The sequence below is a fragment of the Nicotiana tabacum genome, chromosome 6 (genome assembly GCF_000715075.1).
Source record: "Nicotiana tabacum cultivar K326 chromosome 6, ASM71507v2, whole genome shotgun sequence".
Taxonomy (NCBI): Eukaryota; Viridiplantae; Streptophyta; class Magnoliopsida; order Solanales; family Solanaceae; genus Nicotiana; species Nicotiana tabacum.
In genome coordinates, this window is record NC_134085.1 from 217487139 (window position 1) to 217503979 (window position 16841).

The 16841-nt window shown below is 36.3% G+C and overlaps 3 protein-coding genes across 4 annotated transcripts; all 3 read right to left on the reverse strand.

Annotated features, from left to right (window-relative positions):
* Nucleotides 1-776: 776 nt before the first annotated feature.
* Nucleotides 777-2754, reverse strand: LOC142182338 (pentatricopeptide repeat-containing protein At1g18485-like). Its single transcript, XM_075256607.1, has 5 exons — nucleotides 2518-2754; nucleotides 1936-2285; nucleotides 1702-1839; nucleotides 960-1143; nucleotides 777-845 (listed from the first exon to the last, which is right to left on the reverse strand). Exons 1-5 carry the CDS (start codon nucleotides 2752-2754, stop codon nucleotides 777-779), a joined length of 978 nt encoding a protein of 325 aa, XP_075112708.1.
* Nucleotides 2755-3412: 658 nt separating this feature from the next.
* Nucleotides 3413-8874, reverse strand: LOC107819018 (folate-binding protein 1). Of its 2 annotated transcripts, XM_016645092.2 has the most exons (5): nucleotides 8718-8874; nucleotides 4715-4911; nucleotides 4553-4642; nucleotides 3971-4296; nucleotides 3413-3777 (listed from the first exon to the last, which is right to left on the reverse strand). In XM_016645092.2, the coding sequence occupies exons 1-5, from the start codon at nucleotides 8791-8793 to the stop codon at nucleotides 3657-3659; spliced, it is 810 nt and encodes a 269-aa protein (XP_016500578.1). In that variant the 5' UTR covers nucleotides 8794-8874; the 3' UTR covers nucleotides 3413-3656. The 2 variants fall into 2 exon arrangements, with proteins under 2 accessions (XP_016500578.1, XP_016500577.1); XM_016645091.2 differs by having other exon boundaries at nucleotides 4553-4911.
* A 1889-nt stretch (nucleotides 8875-10763) lies between these two features.
* Nucleotides 10764-14511, reverse strand: LOC107819016 (pentatricopeptide repeat-containing protein At1g18485-like). The gene has a single exon (XM_016645090.2). The coding sequence runs from the start codon at nucleotides 14419-14421 to the stop codon at nucleotides 11755-11757; it is 2667 nt and encodes an 888-aa protein (XP_016500576.2). The 5' UTR covers nucleotides 14422-14511; the 3' UTR covers nucleotides 10764-11754.
* Between the last annotated feature and the right edge of the window lie 2330 nt (nucleotides 14512-16841).

Genomic DNA, 16841 nt, shown 5'->3' on the forward strand with positions numbered 1-16841 from the left:
AAAAAAACAGAAAATTAAAAATACAAAAAAAAAAAGTAAAATTGGGGTAACTAAGTAAATTTCTATATAAGTTAGGTGCAAAAAAATAGAAAATTAAAAATACAAAAATAAAAGTAAAATTTTTTTTTGAGGGGGTTAGCACGGGGAAGGAGGTAGGGGGTAGGGTGGATGGGTGGTGCAAGAAAAAAAACAGAAAAATAAAAATAAAGGAAATCTTTTTAAGGGGTTTTTGCAGGGTGAGGGTGGGGGTAGGGGTAGGGTGGGTGATGCAGAAAAAAAAATAGAAAATTAAAAATAAAAAAAATAAAAAAGTTAAGAAAAATTTGGGGGTTAGCGGGTTGAGGGATGGGTGATGCAAAAAAATAAAAAAATAGAAAATTAGAAATACAAAAAAAAAAAAAAGTAAAATTGGGACAACTAAGTAAATTTTTAGATAAGTTGGATTGAGATCCCTATGTTTTGGGTGAGTTTCATGGGTTATATTTGGGTTGCTTAATGAGTCAAAATGAGCTATAAAAAATAATGGACTAACTTGGTCTCAGCCCAAATAGACCTATGAGCTAAAATATTTGTCGCTCAACCCATTAATCTTTGGGCGGGTTGGGCAGATTAGGCGAGTTTGAGCTCAAATTGCCACCCCTGCTACCTACGACTAGTTCTAGAAAGATTGAAAGTCGACTTGAAGAAGTATCCAACTCCTTAAAGTAAACTCCTTTACTATATATCTTACATCCTTTGTACTTCCCTAACTTAAAACAACCTTTATCCCTCCATATTTAATTCCACTCTTGGAACTTCTCTTTACGCTCAACAAAACGAAGTTTTACATAGAACAACATACAATGCTGAGAAGCACCAAGGGGATTCCAGCTTGCGATACCAAGCACCTAAAATCAATGACTGATTCCTCTCTGTACAACAACAATGTACGAGGTCCGGGGCAAATTTTTTTTGACTACCACAGATGACAGAACTGACCCTTGGAATTCCAGCTTCATGTCGCTCATCGTTTTTAAGAACTGAAATTCCAAGCTGAACTTAAGTTCCAAAACATCTTCTGAACTTAAGAAGCAAACACCATTTGCTATTAAAACAGAAGCCAAATTACAGAATAAGGAATATGCTTCTGCCTTATCTGTACATCTGAACAATTTGGGAGGCATAAAAGCAGGTTAAAGTGACTCCATCCTTGTATCATCTATCAGGAGAAACCATCTTTAAAATGGTGAGAGTGCCTCTTCTCCAATCATTCTATCTCCCTTACAATCATTGTTGGAACTAACTTAAAGCACATTGTGGTAATTTGTGAAGTGCTATCCTATAGAAAAACCTTGAGTTATCAACAAAAAGAACCTGAGTCAAGGGACAACTGTGTTTTAGAATCCCATGTACCCATAGAGAAACAACGCTACTATTCCTCTAGGGAAATATGCGAGATAATGGCTTCCGTAAGAGGGAGAGGTCATTCCGTCATGCAATAGTATTCATCTAACTTGTCCTTCCTTCTCGTGTGCTAGATGATGGAGGCAGGAGTTCCTTTTGGTCATGGTACTAGGAAATAGAATCCTAAAGAGTTTCTTGCTGAGCTACCTCAATTTACTCTTAACCCTCTCTTCAGTTGCTGAAGCACCAAATCTTCTCAGGTATTAACCAACTCAACTTGTTCCCTTTAGTCATATCTATCCTCACTATAGCTCTTACGGCTTGGAAAGCATATCACCAACAGCGAAGTTATAGCTTTTACCTCCTATTTCAATCTGACTGCAGCCAATTTCTTTTTGCAAGCCCAACTCCTTCATCTTTTGCCTCAATTGTCTAACAGAATCCCAGTCCCCATATCTAGCAAAAGTTGGACACCAAAACATATATTTCTGCTCTTTTTGGCTCTAATTCCAGCAACTTCTCAGCACATTTCTTCCCAAGATTTAATTGGACATGAACCATACATGAACTGAGCAACGAGCTCCAAATTGTCGACCTTCTTCAATGAGCCCGGCATGGTTACATGCCATTAAAATAGAGACATATGTCAAGCTCGTAGGCGTGAAGCCCGATTTTTGCATTTCCAGAAATAGCTTGATGACCTCCATTCCAAGTCCATGAACTGCATATCCTGTAATCATAGCTGTCCATGCTGCTATATCTTTGACCGGAATATGGTCAAAGACATACTTGGACATCCCTATGAATCCAGATTTAGCATACATGTCTATGATTGAGCAATGAACAAAAGTATCCTCTATAAGGTGAGTTTTTAGTGCAAAGCAGTGAACTTCTTTCCCCAGCTTGACAGCAGACAATGTTGAACAAGCCCCCAAGACACTTATAACAAAAATTTCTTCAGGTTGTCATGGTATTCAAGACCATTTCTAAGCGAGTAGTCATGCAGTTCTTTCACTATCAACTGCTCTGATTCTGTTAAGCACACATGCAAAACATTCAACAGAGTGACATCATTGCCTTCACATATTCACTGGCACTTTGCATCCTTCACACAAGATGAAATGTTCCTCTAACATCTCCTTCTCCTGAATAACCCTCGATAATGGAATTCCAAGAGACCACATTTTTGCTCTCATTTTTCTCAAACAGAATTGGGGCATCAGCAAAGTACCCAACTTTGCAATACATATCCACTAAAGAATTAGTCAATGTTAACTCGTTCGCCAGTTCTAGCTTTTCAGTTAAACCATGAATAATCTTTCCCAACCCCACTTCCTCTTTTGCTGCACATAATGGCAGCATAATAACCATGGTAGTTGCGTCTGGAACAACTACCGATCCGGGCAGGAGCTACAATCAACGAAATTTTGATTGAAACTACTTTTTCATAGTACCACTCCCAACAACGGTAGTAGTAGAGCCATCAGCAAATTTTAGCTCACCCAATGATGTTGATGGGTTAAGTGAAAGGAGCACTTAATATGCAGTTCATGACCCAATGGAGCATCATATAGACAAGACGTCTCCTCTTTCCAGTCATTTAAATTTGAATTTGGTCGATCAGTGCTTGCAAATTAGGTGTAGTACAAGCCTAGCAAATGTCAAGAGATTGAAGTTGTATGTTAAATAGTTACAAGTTCAGCTCCACAAGGAGACGAGGAAAGAAAAACCTAATCAGTAAGAGAAGGAAAGAATCCTTGTTTGGATCTAAGTTATTATTTTTATTTCATGAGCCCCTAAATTGATAAAAATTCAGGCACCAAAAGTTACAGTATCGCTATCATTTTCTTTGTTTTGTTTCCTGGTCTCTCAGGCATAGAAAGATATTTTCCAAACTCCAATGATTGCGATGATATTTTATTTTGAAGGACTTTAAGAAAAAAAATTAAAATTTGTAATCTTAAACATGTTATAACATTTGTGTAGCTATAATTTTTTTAAAATTCATGGTATTATACATGAGATAATATTTATGTGATAAAATAAAAGTGTAAAGTTAATTGTTTCTAATTTAAAGTGTGTCATTCTATTTAAAACGAATTTAAAAGTAAAATATGTTGTATAAACTGAAAGAGAGTTGCACAAAAACTTTCTTCACTGGTTTACACTTGAAGTGCAATAACAAGTAAACCTGTACTCATCGGCCATCGCTAACTTTGTCTGGGAACACGGTAGCAAGATGAAATTCCTCTCAAGTAAGGAGATATTCATCTTTAACTACCCTTTTCGCTCCCTTGACTTGTAGGAGATCTCGGATTCACATTTCCTCCCAATCTCCTGGCCGTGCGTTGGAGGGCTGCTAGTTTCTGGCGTTGCCTATGGCTTTTCCTTTGACTGCATAGTAAAAGTAAATTTACATTGATGAAGATGATGATCACTCTAATGGGCTAAGAATCATTCCACATGATTGTACAGCTGGAACTTGGAAAGTAACAACATTCTAAGACTACATGCCACACCAGAGAGTTCATGAAGCTTCAAATAAGATTCTCTTTATTTTATAATTACTAAAAGAGAGTGGCTTCACCTGGTAAATAGAAGTCCTGCTGTAAGAACCATGCCTCCTACTGCCCAAGATATTCTCTCTTTAAATGTCATGTCCTCCACCCATTGTTTGAAATCTTCAATGAATCCAGAACTGTCCGTTTTTTCTTGCACCTTGGATTGTGAAGCCCTCCATGAATCAGCAATAAAATCCACACTAGATTTTCCACCATAGCAAGAAACTTCTTCTGGATCATCAGACAAAGACTTCACAGAAAAACCTGCAACGCGGCAGAGCTCTGTCCCATTAGAGATCCATTGGGATGCTCTACCACAAACAAAGTCGCTTACACCACAGGGTGCTAGAACCTGACATGTAATTTCTAATCAGATGTGAGATATGTCAATAACTGATTCAATACAAACATGATGAGAAAATAATTGAGGCTGTTGGCATTGAGCTCAACCAAAGGGGCCAAAAGCATCTTCATTGAGACACACAGACTATACGATCCAAAATACAAATCATAACATCCAATGCAAGCTTATTGTTTGCTGAATTTTGATACACCATTGCTGAATAACTCATCTGAAAAATCTGTTAACAAACTGAACTCAAACAAACCTGTGTCTTAGCATCCATGGAGAAGTACGCGTTGGAGCAAGCTTGGTATACTTTGTTACAGAAAGAGGTGCATAAAACAGGGGGTCCCGCCTGCACACCAACACGTGGATCACAGATTGAACATTCTAACATTTCCCATAAGTGCAAGCACTCTTGACTTGCCTCTCCAGTTGAAGCAAGCTTCCTAATGGATAGCAAAGCAGGATGCGTCTGCGTTACATCGCAGCAAGTTTTTCCGCGAAATATCCTGCAGAGGTTCAAATCTCTTGGGCCCTTTTTCACTTTTTTTGGAGGTTTTCCTTCATTTGAAAATCGAGGAAAGCGACCACCAGGTGAAATGCAAACTCCATTATCTTTACCTGTATTTAAATGATTTGGTGACTCATTAGTAGAAAAGTAGATGTTAGAGCACAATGCCTTGAGCACCCCATTATCAAAGAAATTATAATCTTTTCACGAATCTACAATCAATCAAAAATTTGACGATATCCTTATTCCCTACAACTATGCTTCAATCTCAAACTAGTTGGGGTCGGCTATACAACAACAACAACCACCCAGTTAATTTCCACAAGTGGGGTCTGGGGAGGGTAGGATGTACACAACCTTACTCCTACACCGGGGTCACTATACAAATCCTCATTATTCATCTCGCTCCATTTAGACCTGTCTCAATCCATATTTTATAACTTAGACTTTCTACATTTGCTATTGACATTTTATTGCTCTAAAAGAAAATAAAAAAGACTCCTCGCCAACATCTGCTTTAAAGTAAGTATTTTTTAAAAAACTTAATTCAAATTAATTGGCATTGCTATATGGATCTTTTTCTTCGATTGTGCATATTTCCAGCTAAGCCTGCATGGGTTACATAGGAGTCAGCTATGAAACTTAACAGAGCAGATTTTCAACAAGGTCCAAATATTCTTCTAGCTCATAGCCATAAAATGCTGCCTAGACTAACTATATCATCAATTCATAAATGTATAGAAGAGTTCAGAGAGGAATTAACAAATTATGCATGCTTTTCTCCTATGTTATAACTAATAGTCTCATAAGGAAGTTGCTACAACAACTGACCTTTATCGTCAAAGAATGTTCTCATATCTGGGTGAGGAAACGAGTAACTTCATATCAAGGTGAGGAAAGGAGTAACTTCAAGAGTCTTTGAGTCCTTTCTTTTGTGACCTCATAGAGAGTCTTAAAGTCCTTAATAAGCAGTTTTTTCCTATATATTTTTATATTTCTATTGAGGTCCAAATAAATTATTTCGAATTCAAACTCGAATGACTAATTTTAGAATGAAGAAGTATTATTAGTCTACCACGATCAGAAAAGGTGCATAAGCTTTACATCCCACAAGGCAAAAATTACAGTAACTTGGCTTTTCTTGAGTTGAGTCTAACAGCCTTTCTATCTTTACAATGTAGGAATAAAGTCTGTGTATACACTAATCTCCTCAGATCCCATTTATATTATTACACTGGGCAGGTTGTTGTTAAGGCAAAAATCTTTGTTTTAGTAGCTTTTTAATGTCTAAAAACACTTCTTTTTTCTTTTTTTCTTTTATGGAAGATTCCTTTATTTACATACCCGCAAAAGAACAAAAAATAGTAGTTGAATACTCTTCAAGGCTGGCTAGCTGGCTTTCTGGCTTTGCTCTAGACATTTTTTTCTTATATGATCATTTTAACGTTTTGTATTAGAAAAGGACAATAATCTGCTTCTTTAACTGTGAAGTTTCTCACGTGACTTCTAACTTTATAAGATATTTTAAAGTAAAAGAAAGTACACTATACATTGAATAATTGAGTCGAGGATGCTTTATGTTAATATTTCTTAAAATCTGTGGCTAACCCAGTGTTAGATTAAGTTTAGAAGTCTAAACTTTTTCCTCTAATCTCTGGTCTAAAATTCTGTGGATGATTTGTATTCCTAAGGCCTGACCATTGTTAAATTCAATAATACTCTCTCAGAGTAGTAATTGAATCATAATAGTGTGGTTTTCTTTTCCACGCGTATAATAAGTTCTTATAATCAATAGTTACCAATTCAAAAAAAATAAGTTCTTATAATCAAGTTACAAAATATATGTTGTGATATCTTTGCTCTTCAGGCTAGTCTGGTATTAAAAGTTTTTGTTGAAATCTCTTGGTAAACTGGAAATTAGAAGGTTAAGAAAAGGAATTGAGCAAGTAGTGTTATAAGCTATGTTGCTCGAACTCTCCGAAAATGTAGCAGGATACGTGTCGGATCCTCCAAAAGTAGTGCATTTTTTAAGGATCCGACACGGGTGCGGCTACATTTTGGAGAATCCGCACAACATAGGTTATAAGCATCATCCCAGTAAAAATAAAGAACCATTTTGGAGGCTAAAAATCAATTTTTGATGTTTCGATAGCTCAGTACAAAACAAATACCTAGATCTTCAGATGATAACAGCAATCTTTTGAGGAACGAGCATATTCATGCCCACGCTCACCCACACCCTTTTCCCAAACCAAATGTGGTTCTAGCAACTTACATAACCCACTAGTGCTTCTTTGAGGACAGCTGAATTGCAGCACTTATATTAAATAAGTTTGGTGATGCTGATATGTTAGCCCCAAATTCCTGCCCAAAAAACCTCCTTATTATCCATTATACAAGATGTGAGGGCATCTCTTAAAATGCACATATATTTTTGGTATCCTTTTCAACAAAAGGTCTTGAATATTTCCTTTGCAAAGCTAAGCACTGTCTTTATTGATGCTTATAACAAGCATCTTACCTAAAAACAGGACATGCGATTCAAATTTCACGTAAATTCTCACTTAAAAGCAATCCAGTTAGCTGAAAATATAACTTCTAACTCGTAGAATGCATTTGCAACCCCTCTCCTCTACCCAACATTTCTGGACATTGTCACAACTACCATTACCCATCTGACCCCAGCATGATGGGAAATTCCCCCTTTATGTGATGCCTTGATCAGGTTTCTACAAGACTTCTTTAACGCCATTAATGAATTATCACATGATCTAGGACCACGATAACAACCACAAAACACTTCCAAACACTAGGCATTTCTTTCTAATTCGCTAATAATAATATGAATGGCATCTAAAGCTTGAATCTTGTGAGTTTGGTGGTTTTGTAGATCACTATAGCGGTATGTCACTTGAGAAAAGAATTTACTATGTTAGCATTCTGATTTGTTTGCTAATGTTCAGACATGTACTTTTTATTTGACTATCATATTCACATGCTAAACCAAATCAAGCTCACACAGTTAAACTATAGATTGAATTTGAGCAAGATACACTATGGGAGGCTCATCCAAGCTTGAGCCCCATATTCCAAGTTCATTCTAGCCCCCGGGCACTTATTAGAGGTGTAATATGAACAGCTAAACACCTGCATCCCTAGTAAACACAAATATACTAGAACGATGAACAACGGAAAAGGAAAAAGGAGTTTCTTTTGGAAAGGAAAAGAGAAGCATTTAATATTTTATTCTATCGAAAAGAAAAGAGAAACATTTATCGAAAAGAAAAGAGTAAAACAGTGATTCAGGGGCGGAAAAGGAGAATCAGTGATAAGAGCGTCAAGATCAGGGGCAGAGTTACCCTTTCCCTGGGGGAGTCAACTGACACACCTTAGCTGAAAAAATAAACTATGTAGATAGGTCAAATTTTGTTTGTGTATATATTATATATTGAATCCCCTTGGCTTCTTTGTGTGTATACTTCTTTATATTTTGGATTCTCTTTGTGAAAATCCTGACTTTGCTACTCGTGAAGATCTTCTTTTCGAGAAACATTCGCACTCTACACTCTACTCAGTTAATACACTTTTACTGACTGATCCACCGCTGTAAACCGGAAGTAAATATATCCAAAATTTTATTAGATTATCTAATGAATCACAACCCAATATAGTTCAATCGGCGAATTAGCTACCTAATTGCTAAAAGAATAAGATTCGCTTGCCACAATCATTCATTTATCTCAGGTTTTCTTAGAGAGTAGAGAACATTAATTCAACAAAATAATCTGAACAAGATTAAATAAAAGGTGAATTTAGGATTTTACATAAAATCATCAATAAGGGGTTTGTTTACAATTTGCACCTAGGGCTAGACTTAATGGTTGTGCACGAGCTAGAAAGAACAGAGGGATGGTACCTGAGACGTACGGTAGTTGAAGGTAAACGGAGGTTGTGAGCAGCAGCATCAACGAGAAACGCCATTTCAATTCCATCCTTCATTCCACTTTTCTCACTTCTCCAATCTTTCCTGTTAAACAGAAGTAAGTCAGTAATTAAGCCAGCGTTTGGCCAAACCGTAAAAAATTGTTTATTTTGAAAAGGAATTTTGTTCAAAAGTATTTTTTGAAAAGTACTTTTATAAAATTGTAGTTTGTGCTTGTCTAATTCGTTTGAATAGTGCTTTTTGTAAGCTCATTGTATTTGGCCAATATTTTAAAAATGTACTTTTATGAATTAAATTACGAAAAAAGACAGTAAAAGTTTAATTTGCGATTAATATTATTTTAAAAAGAAAAATAAATTTAAACATTTATTATAAAAGAATTTACTTAAAATATAAAACGTAAAGTAAACATATAAATTAAAAAACCAAATCAATATAAAATATAGGTTATCCAAAGCAATAACATTGAGTGTTGAGTATTACTAATTATTTATATGATAATTTAAATATATTAAAATACATCATTGAATATAAATTTAAAAATATACTCGTAGAGGAGAAAGAGAATAAAAATATACCAAAAAAAGTAAAGAAATGTATAGTAGAAATAAAAAGAAAGAGAAAAAGGAAAAAAATATTAAATTAATGAGGGATAGTATGAAAAATATAAATTTATTGTAAGGTTATTTTTGTCTTGAATAAATTAATTTTCTGCTTATGTTTCTGCTTCTTAGAAGAAGCTAGAATTTGTAGCTTCTCCCCAAAAGCAGAAAATTGCTTCTGCTACTGCTTGAAAGTACTTTTTCATTTTGGCCAAACACCTTAAATTTTTCGAAAAGTTTGACCTCCCAAAAGCTTGGTCAAACAGGCTCTAAGATCCGGAACTAGTAATACTAACTGGGTTTAACTTGAAACCGTATTAGCTTATTTAACAGATAAGTTGATATAATTGGGGGTATTCAAAGAAAAAATAATTGCGGATATTTTGTTTTACTAACGTATAAGATCTTGCGTTGCTGGTGTTATATCTTTCTGGATTCCTTTGTTGTTACTGATACACTATCTCTTTCCTTCTTGTATCGAGGATCTACCAGAAACAGCCTCTCCACTCCTTCAGAGTAGGGGTAAGGTCTGCGTACACACTACCCTCCCCAGGCTCCACTTGTAAAATCTCACTGGGCTGTTGTTGTTGTTGTTGTAACGCATACGATCAATCATTTTCTTTTTTTTAAATGGTAAGTGAGCATACAAATTATTTTCCTATGCATAATCATCTATAAATAAAATTAGTAATATGAAAAGAAAAATAAGACAGTTACCTATTACTATAACATATATATATATATATATATATATATATATTAAAATAAATGATAGTGTAAAGATCTGATAGCCAAAGTTTCAATATATATAAGTTAGAGGAAATATTTAAGCCCGGTAAACGTGTTAAGCTTTCGCGGCTCAAGACGCCACAATTGATCCCTATTAATGTGGAAACATGTCTCATCTATTTGTATGCATTGGAAGACCCTTTCTTAGTCTTATAGAAATAAAATTTACATAGTCATAAAATAGCTACTAGTATATATTGAAACTTAGGAAAAAACGTTGTCACTCTCTAATATGTTACCCCAAGGATCAAGACCACTGTCAGAAACTTTGTTACATGTATTCTGATCAACAAGTACCCAAAGTCTGTAGCTTTGGCTGGCGGAAATGCTGCATAGATTGGGTCGCGTTTTTCTGTTTCTGCACGAAGTTAAACTCAACCTCATTAATAACATATCAACTTAGCTAATACACATTAATTATGTTTAGGTTTAAATAATCAATTAGTGACCAGTCAATATAAAGTGATAAACAACATCCAAACTACTGTTAAAGTAGTACTATTAATTATTAGTCATATGACCGTCAGACTAATTTCTTACTTGGACTCAAGTTACTTGGTATGGATGGAAGAAGAGTAAAAGTAATGTATAATTCATTCTCTACGTCTAGTTTTAGAAAGACTGAAAGTCGGCATGAAGAAGTATCCAACTCCTTTACTATACATGTTACATCCTTTGTATTCCCTAACTAAAAACAACCCTTATCCCTCCATATTTAATTCCACTCTTAGAACTTCTCTTTACACTCAACAAAACGAAGCTTTACATATAACGACATACAATGCTGTGAAGCACCAAGGGGATTCCAGCAAGTACCTAAATCAATGACTGATTCCTCTCCCTACGACAGAAATGTACAAGGTCAGGCGCAAATTTTCTTAGACTGCCGCAGAATTGACCCTTGGGACTTCCAGCCTCATGTCGCTCATCATTTTTAGGAACTGAAATTCCATGCTGAACTAAAGTTTCAAAACATCTTCTGCCACACTGCTCTTCAAATTTTGAAAAGTAAAACATCTTCATGGAGTGAATCGTTCTTGATAGCAAACACCGTTTGCTTTTAAAACAGAAGCCAAACTACATAGTAAGGAATATGATTCTGACTAATATGTACATCTGAACAATTTGGGAGGCTAAACAAAAGCAGGTCAAATTGACTCCATCCTTGTATCATTCATCAGGAGAACCATCTTTAAAAATTGTGAGAGGGCCACTAATTTAAAGCAAATTGCGGTAATTAGTGAACTGCTTTCCTTGAGGAAAACCTTGAGAAGAACGTTAGTCAAGTGATTAATCGTGTTTTGTAATCGCAATGTCATCTGCCAGTAGGGAAACTCCAGGGAACATGATGAGCGAGATAACAACTTCCATAAGAGGGAGATGTCATTCTGTCATTGCAACAGTGTGCATCTGACTTGTCCTTCCTTCTCTTGTGCTGGACGATGGACGCAGCAGTTGATTTTGGTCATGGTATTAAGAAATAGAATCCAAAAGGTCTCTTGCTGACCTACCTCAATTTATCCTTTACCCTCTCTGTTCAAATGCTGAAGCACCAAATCATCTTAGGTACTAACCAGCTCAATTCTTTCCCTTGGTCACATTTACCCTCACTATAGCTCTTACGGTTTGGAAAGCAAATTGCCAACGGCGAAGTTATAGCTTTTTCCTCCTATTTCAATCCGACTGCAACCAATTTCTTTTTGCAAGCCTAACTCCTTCATCTTTTGCCTCAATTGTCTAACAGAATCCCAGTCCCCATATCTAGCAAAAAAATTGGATACTAAAACATATATTTCTGCTCTTTTTGGCTCTAATTCCAGTAACTTCTCAGCACATTTCTTCCCAAGATTTAAGTGGGCATGAACCATAGATGACCTGAGCAACGAGCTCCAAATTTGAGTATCTGGCAGCATAGGCATCTCAGCCATAAGATTTAAGGCATCATCAAACTGTCCAGCACGACCCAGCATGTCAATTACACATGCATAATGTTCCAATTCAGGTTTTAGACCATGGACCTGCATCTCTCTAACATATTGTCGACCTTCTTCAATGAGCCCGGCATGGTTACATGCCACTAAAATAGAGACGTATGTCAAGCTCGTCGGCGTGAAGCCCGATTTTTGCATTTCCTGAAATAGCTTGATGGCCTCCATTCCAAGTCCATGAACTGCATATCCTGTAATCATAGCTGTCCATGATGCTATATCTTTGACCGGAATATGGTCAAAGACATACTTGGACATCCCTATGAATCCAGATTTAGCATACATGTCTATGATTGAGCAATGGACAAAAGTATCCTCTATAAGGTGAGTTTTTAGTGCAAAGCAGTGAACTTCTTTCCCCAGCTTGACAGCAGACAATGTTGAACAAGCCCCCAAGACACTTGTAACAGAAATTTCTTCAGGTTGGAATCTAAGAGATACCATATCACGAAACAAAAATAAGGCTTTATCCGGTAGTGCATTCTGCAAGTAACCAGCTATCATCACATTCCAGGATACAATATTTTTGTCTTCTATCCTGTCAAATAGAAGTTGTGCCAGTTCAGGTTTTCCACAATTCATGTAAAATGAAACTAGGGAAACCCCTGTAGACATATCTGTTTCTAGACCATTTCTAAGCACAAAACCATGAATTTGTGTACCACACAGTAGCTGTTTTAAGTGGGAACAAGCAAAAAGAAGGCTACCGATAGTGAACCAGTCAGGAAGCAAACCAGAACCCATAATTTCAGAGGACAGAGTCAAAGCCTTGGATGGATCATCGCTCTGAGCATAGCCACTTATCAGTGCATTCCAAGAGCTTACTGTCTTATTTTCCACTCCACAGAATACAAGCTCAGCATATCTGAGCAATCCACACTTTGCATAGGCGGCTATAAAAGCATTTGTTAATAACTCATGGTATTCAAGACCATTTCTAAGCGAGTAGCCATGCAGTTCTTTCACTATCAACTGCTCTGATTCTGTTAAGCACACAGGCAAAACATTCAACAGAGTGACCTCATTTGCCTTCACATATTCACTGGCACTTTGCATCCTTCTCATAAGATGAAATGTTCCTCTAACATCTCCTTCTCCTGAATAACCCCCGATAATTGAATTCCAAGAAACCACATTTTTGCTCTCATTTTTCTCAAACAGAATTTGGGCATCAGCAAAGTACCCAACTTTGCAATACATATCCACTAAAGAATTATTCACCGTTAACTCGTTCGCCAGTCCTAGCTTTACAGTTAAACCATGAATAATCTTCCCCAACTCCACTTCCTCTTTTGCTGCACATATTGGCAGCATAATAACCATGGTAGTTGTGTCTGGAACAAGAACTTCATCTCCTGTAAATATATTTCCGAAAAGATCAAAACTCTGTTCAATATACCCATTTGAAGAGAATCCAGAAATCATTGAATTCCACGAAACCAAGTTCCTCTCAGGCATATGATCAAACACTTTCATAGCTTCTTCAATAAGACCAAATTTCCCATACATAGCAATTAACGCATTGTTTACAAATACATCCCTAACTAAACCCATTTTTGATGCCATCCCATGAATGGATTCCCCTAAACCAACATCAACAAGCCCTCCACAACCCTTAATAACACAAGGAAATGTAAAATTATCGGGCCTATCCTGGGATGAAGTCATCAGCTCGATGAACAAAAAAATAACATCAAACCAAAGTTCATTCTTTGTGTATCCACTCATAAGAGCATTCCATTGGTACAGGTTTTTGGTTCGCAGCTGATCAAAAACGGAGCGAGACGCAGAAGGATACCCACACATAGAGTACATTGTGATGAGCCGCGTACAGAGTACAAAGTCATCTTTGAATTGGGTCAATGAACAAACCAACTCGTGGACCTTACGGCCCGTTTCAATGTCCTTTTGGTTACCACAGGCCTGTAAGAGTACGCCTAAGGCCTCGGCTTTTTCAGACGAGTGGTAAAAGCCACTGTTTAGGTAATCTTGAAATGTAGGTAAAACTTCCGACAAGGTTTTGGATTCGGAGAGTTGCGCAATCTCTTCGGACAGTGTTAATGGATTCTTAATCTGATTCTCTAAAAGGTGTGTTATAGTTATAGAACCTTCATCAGGTGTTGGAGTACAAACCGAACCTGCCGATTTTGGAAGAGAGGTAGTTGCAAAAGTGCCTTTGTTGATTTTTGGACGGAAAATGACGGTCTGAAAATGGGGCTGTCGATGGCGTTGGTGGCGACAGCATGAGATCGGCGACGGCGGCGCCAGAGCCATGGGGAAGCTCGCCAGTGTGAACATCAAACGCGCATAGTAAGGCTAAGTCTTCGCATCCCTTATCCTATTCCAATTTAATTTTATAGCAGGAATAGTAAGTATATGGGCATTGTAGTTTCTATAAATTCAATCTTATTCAGTAAAATCTTATCCAAACTTATATAGTCTCATAGGTAAAAAAAAAAAAGTTTTTGATTTCCCACTCGGAATTCGGTATTCATAGAATTCGACTATTTCTGGATTCACGCCGAATAGGGCCTCATTCGAGGTAGCGCTCCCTCCCAAGAATTTTTTCATACCAGAGCTCGAACTCGAGACGTCTGGTTAACGGATTAGCAACCCCGTCCATTACACCACATCCTTTGGTGGTATAGGTAAAAATTAAATAAATAAAAAAAATACGTATTGTCACGTAACAGAAAGTCAACTTTCAGTCAATTCTCGTACTACTTCATAGAAAAGAACTTTTTATTGCAAATGAACCCAAAATTTTCCGGCTAGCCGGCCGAATTGACTTTGCCTTAGCAGTAAACTAGTAGGGGAAGCCCGTGCTACGCCCGGGCCCAACATAATATTATGCCAAATAAAGTAAAATTATAGAGAATCGTTAATGTTCAAACTAAATACAGCACCTGTATCAAATCTAACAAATTGCAAAGAAACATGATATGAAGAGCTAATTTACACAAAGATTTAACAGTTTTGAGGTTACACCTGCAGTAAAAGTAACAGTTTAAAAGTCAGAAAACATAAGAAAACTTATGGCGGAATATCTGGCAGTTTTTTAACAATATGGGTAAAAGCACGTCAGAAGAGTTTATTCAGAGGAAGATTTATCAATTAGATTGACTTTATTTGAATGTTCTTATAGGATGGTTGAATTTTGAAAGGCAAATGGCGAAAAATTAATTTGATTGAGCATATATCAATTCAAAACCTCAGTTAGAATCCCTCTAGCTAGCAAATAATTCATATAGATATACAATATGCATGCATTTATCGGATAGAATAAGATCAATTCAGTTCAGCACACCAATAAAACTTGAGGAGCATCTGGGAATATATACAAAATCAATTTTCCAATGCAGAGGTTTTTCTATAGTGTGACATATGGATTCACGTGAATTCGATAGCATATATATACACACTAAATACAATCTTGATCAGAGCAAGTTTACAGAATCTTATTCATCTTACTTAATATGTACTCAATGCCTTCCTGTTATTTCAGAAATATTTGGACAAAAGGAGCATTACACAACACTTTTGCATTAAGAATTTAATGATTAACTTGTTAGCATAAGTACACACCTTTGGGAGTAATTCATTTTCAGTAGTGAAGATTCCATGTTTCTCGAGTTACTTCACAATATAGTTGGTAGTGAACTGTATTTTTAGCCAGAAGATCAATAGTCAGTAAAAATCGCTAACATGACGCACACAACTCTTTTGGCCTTTTAGTTAAAGATGTCCATCAACCAAGAGAGGCGCTTTCATGAAATAGTTCAAGTCCATTTATTTCTAGTTAGTTATTTTCATCGGATAACGTTAACAATTACTTGCTTAAGTTACCTTATTACCCACATTAAGCATCCAAGTTGATTGAGCACAAGATATAGTAGCAAACTTTAATATATTTATACCATGTGCAGAAGGCACAAATATATTATCTGCTAAAACCATCTTCAAGTAGTAGACACATAGTACCCCAAAATATAAACATTGTTTGTATCTTTAAGTACAGCACAAGCATATCCTCACCTATCTTCAGTAATGAGATAGAGTTAAACTCCCAAGCCTAGTAGTCATTTTTTTGCATTCCAAAAATCATAGCATAGGGAGATTTTGATGTACTCTGAAATAGAAGATAAATAACAGTCAATTAAAGAAACTGGAGTTGAGAGAAGTAGAAAAATAAAATCAAAGCTCATAGCAAGATCTTTAGCGAGGATAGACACCCACAGGTATAGCAAGATCTTTAGGAGGATAGACACCCGCAGGTATCTTGAAATTCAGTTCCTTCAACAGAGTGTTAGTCCGTATACAAAAGAGCAGTGCATACATAGAGTTGGCGAAAATTTAGGAAAACACATATCTAAAATATTGCCATTTGCATAAATTTGGCTGGAGATTGCCAAAGTAGTACAGTTGACATTTGTGGAGGTTAATGGTATACTATATGACAGGGTTTTTTCTAAGACCTACAAAGTATCACACTTTGGTGAAAATTCACGGAGTTATGCTAAACATAAGTACAGTAACAAAGAAAAACATTGGAAGAAATCGAAAGGTGCATGCAATACAGTTGATGGATGTCGCAGTTAGAATTTGTTAATTGATCTAAGTGGGAGAATTATTTATCTAGACTCCAAATGGCTTAGGAAATTAGCATGCTCTAAAATCACATATTTCAAACAATCAAGAACATATATGTCTTGTGGTAA

Coding starts and splice junctions, on each gene's coding strand:
- LOC107819018 (XM_016645091.2), bottom strand. CDS start 8,793: ATGGAATTGAAATGGCGTTTCTCGTTGATGCTGCTGCTCACAACCTCC. Junction 4,297..4,552: donor CCATGGATGCTAAGACACAG/GTTTGTTTGAGT, acceptor ATTACATGTCAG/GTTCTAGCACCCTGTGGTGT. Junction 3,778..3,970: donor GCAGGACTTCTATTTACCAG/GTGAAGCCACTC, acceptor TTTACTATGCAG/TCAAAGGAAAAGCCATAGGC.
- LOC107819016 (XM_016645090.2), bottom strand. CDS start 14,421: ATGTTCACACTGGCGAGCTTCCCCATGGCTCTGGCGCCGCCGTCGCCG.
- LOC142182338 (XM_075256607.1), bottom strand. CDS start 2,754: ATGGTTATTATGCTGCCATTATGTGCAGCAAAAGAGGAAGTGGGGTTG. Junction 1,144..1,701: donor GGTGATATGCTTTCCAAGCC/GTAAGAGCTATA, acceptor CAAATTGTTCAG/ATGTACAGATAAGGCAGAAG. Junction 846..959: donor GGTCAGTTCTGTCATCTGTG/GTAGTCAAAAAA, acceptor GGTGCTTCTCAG/CATTGTATGTTGTTCTATGT.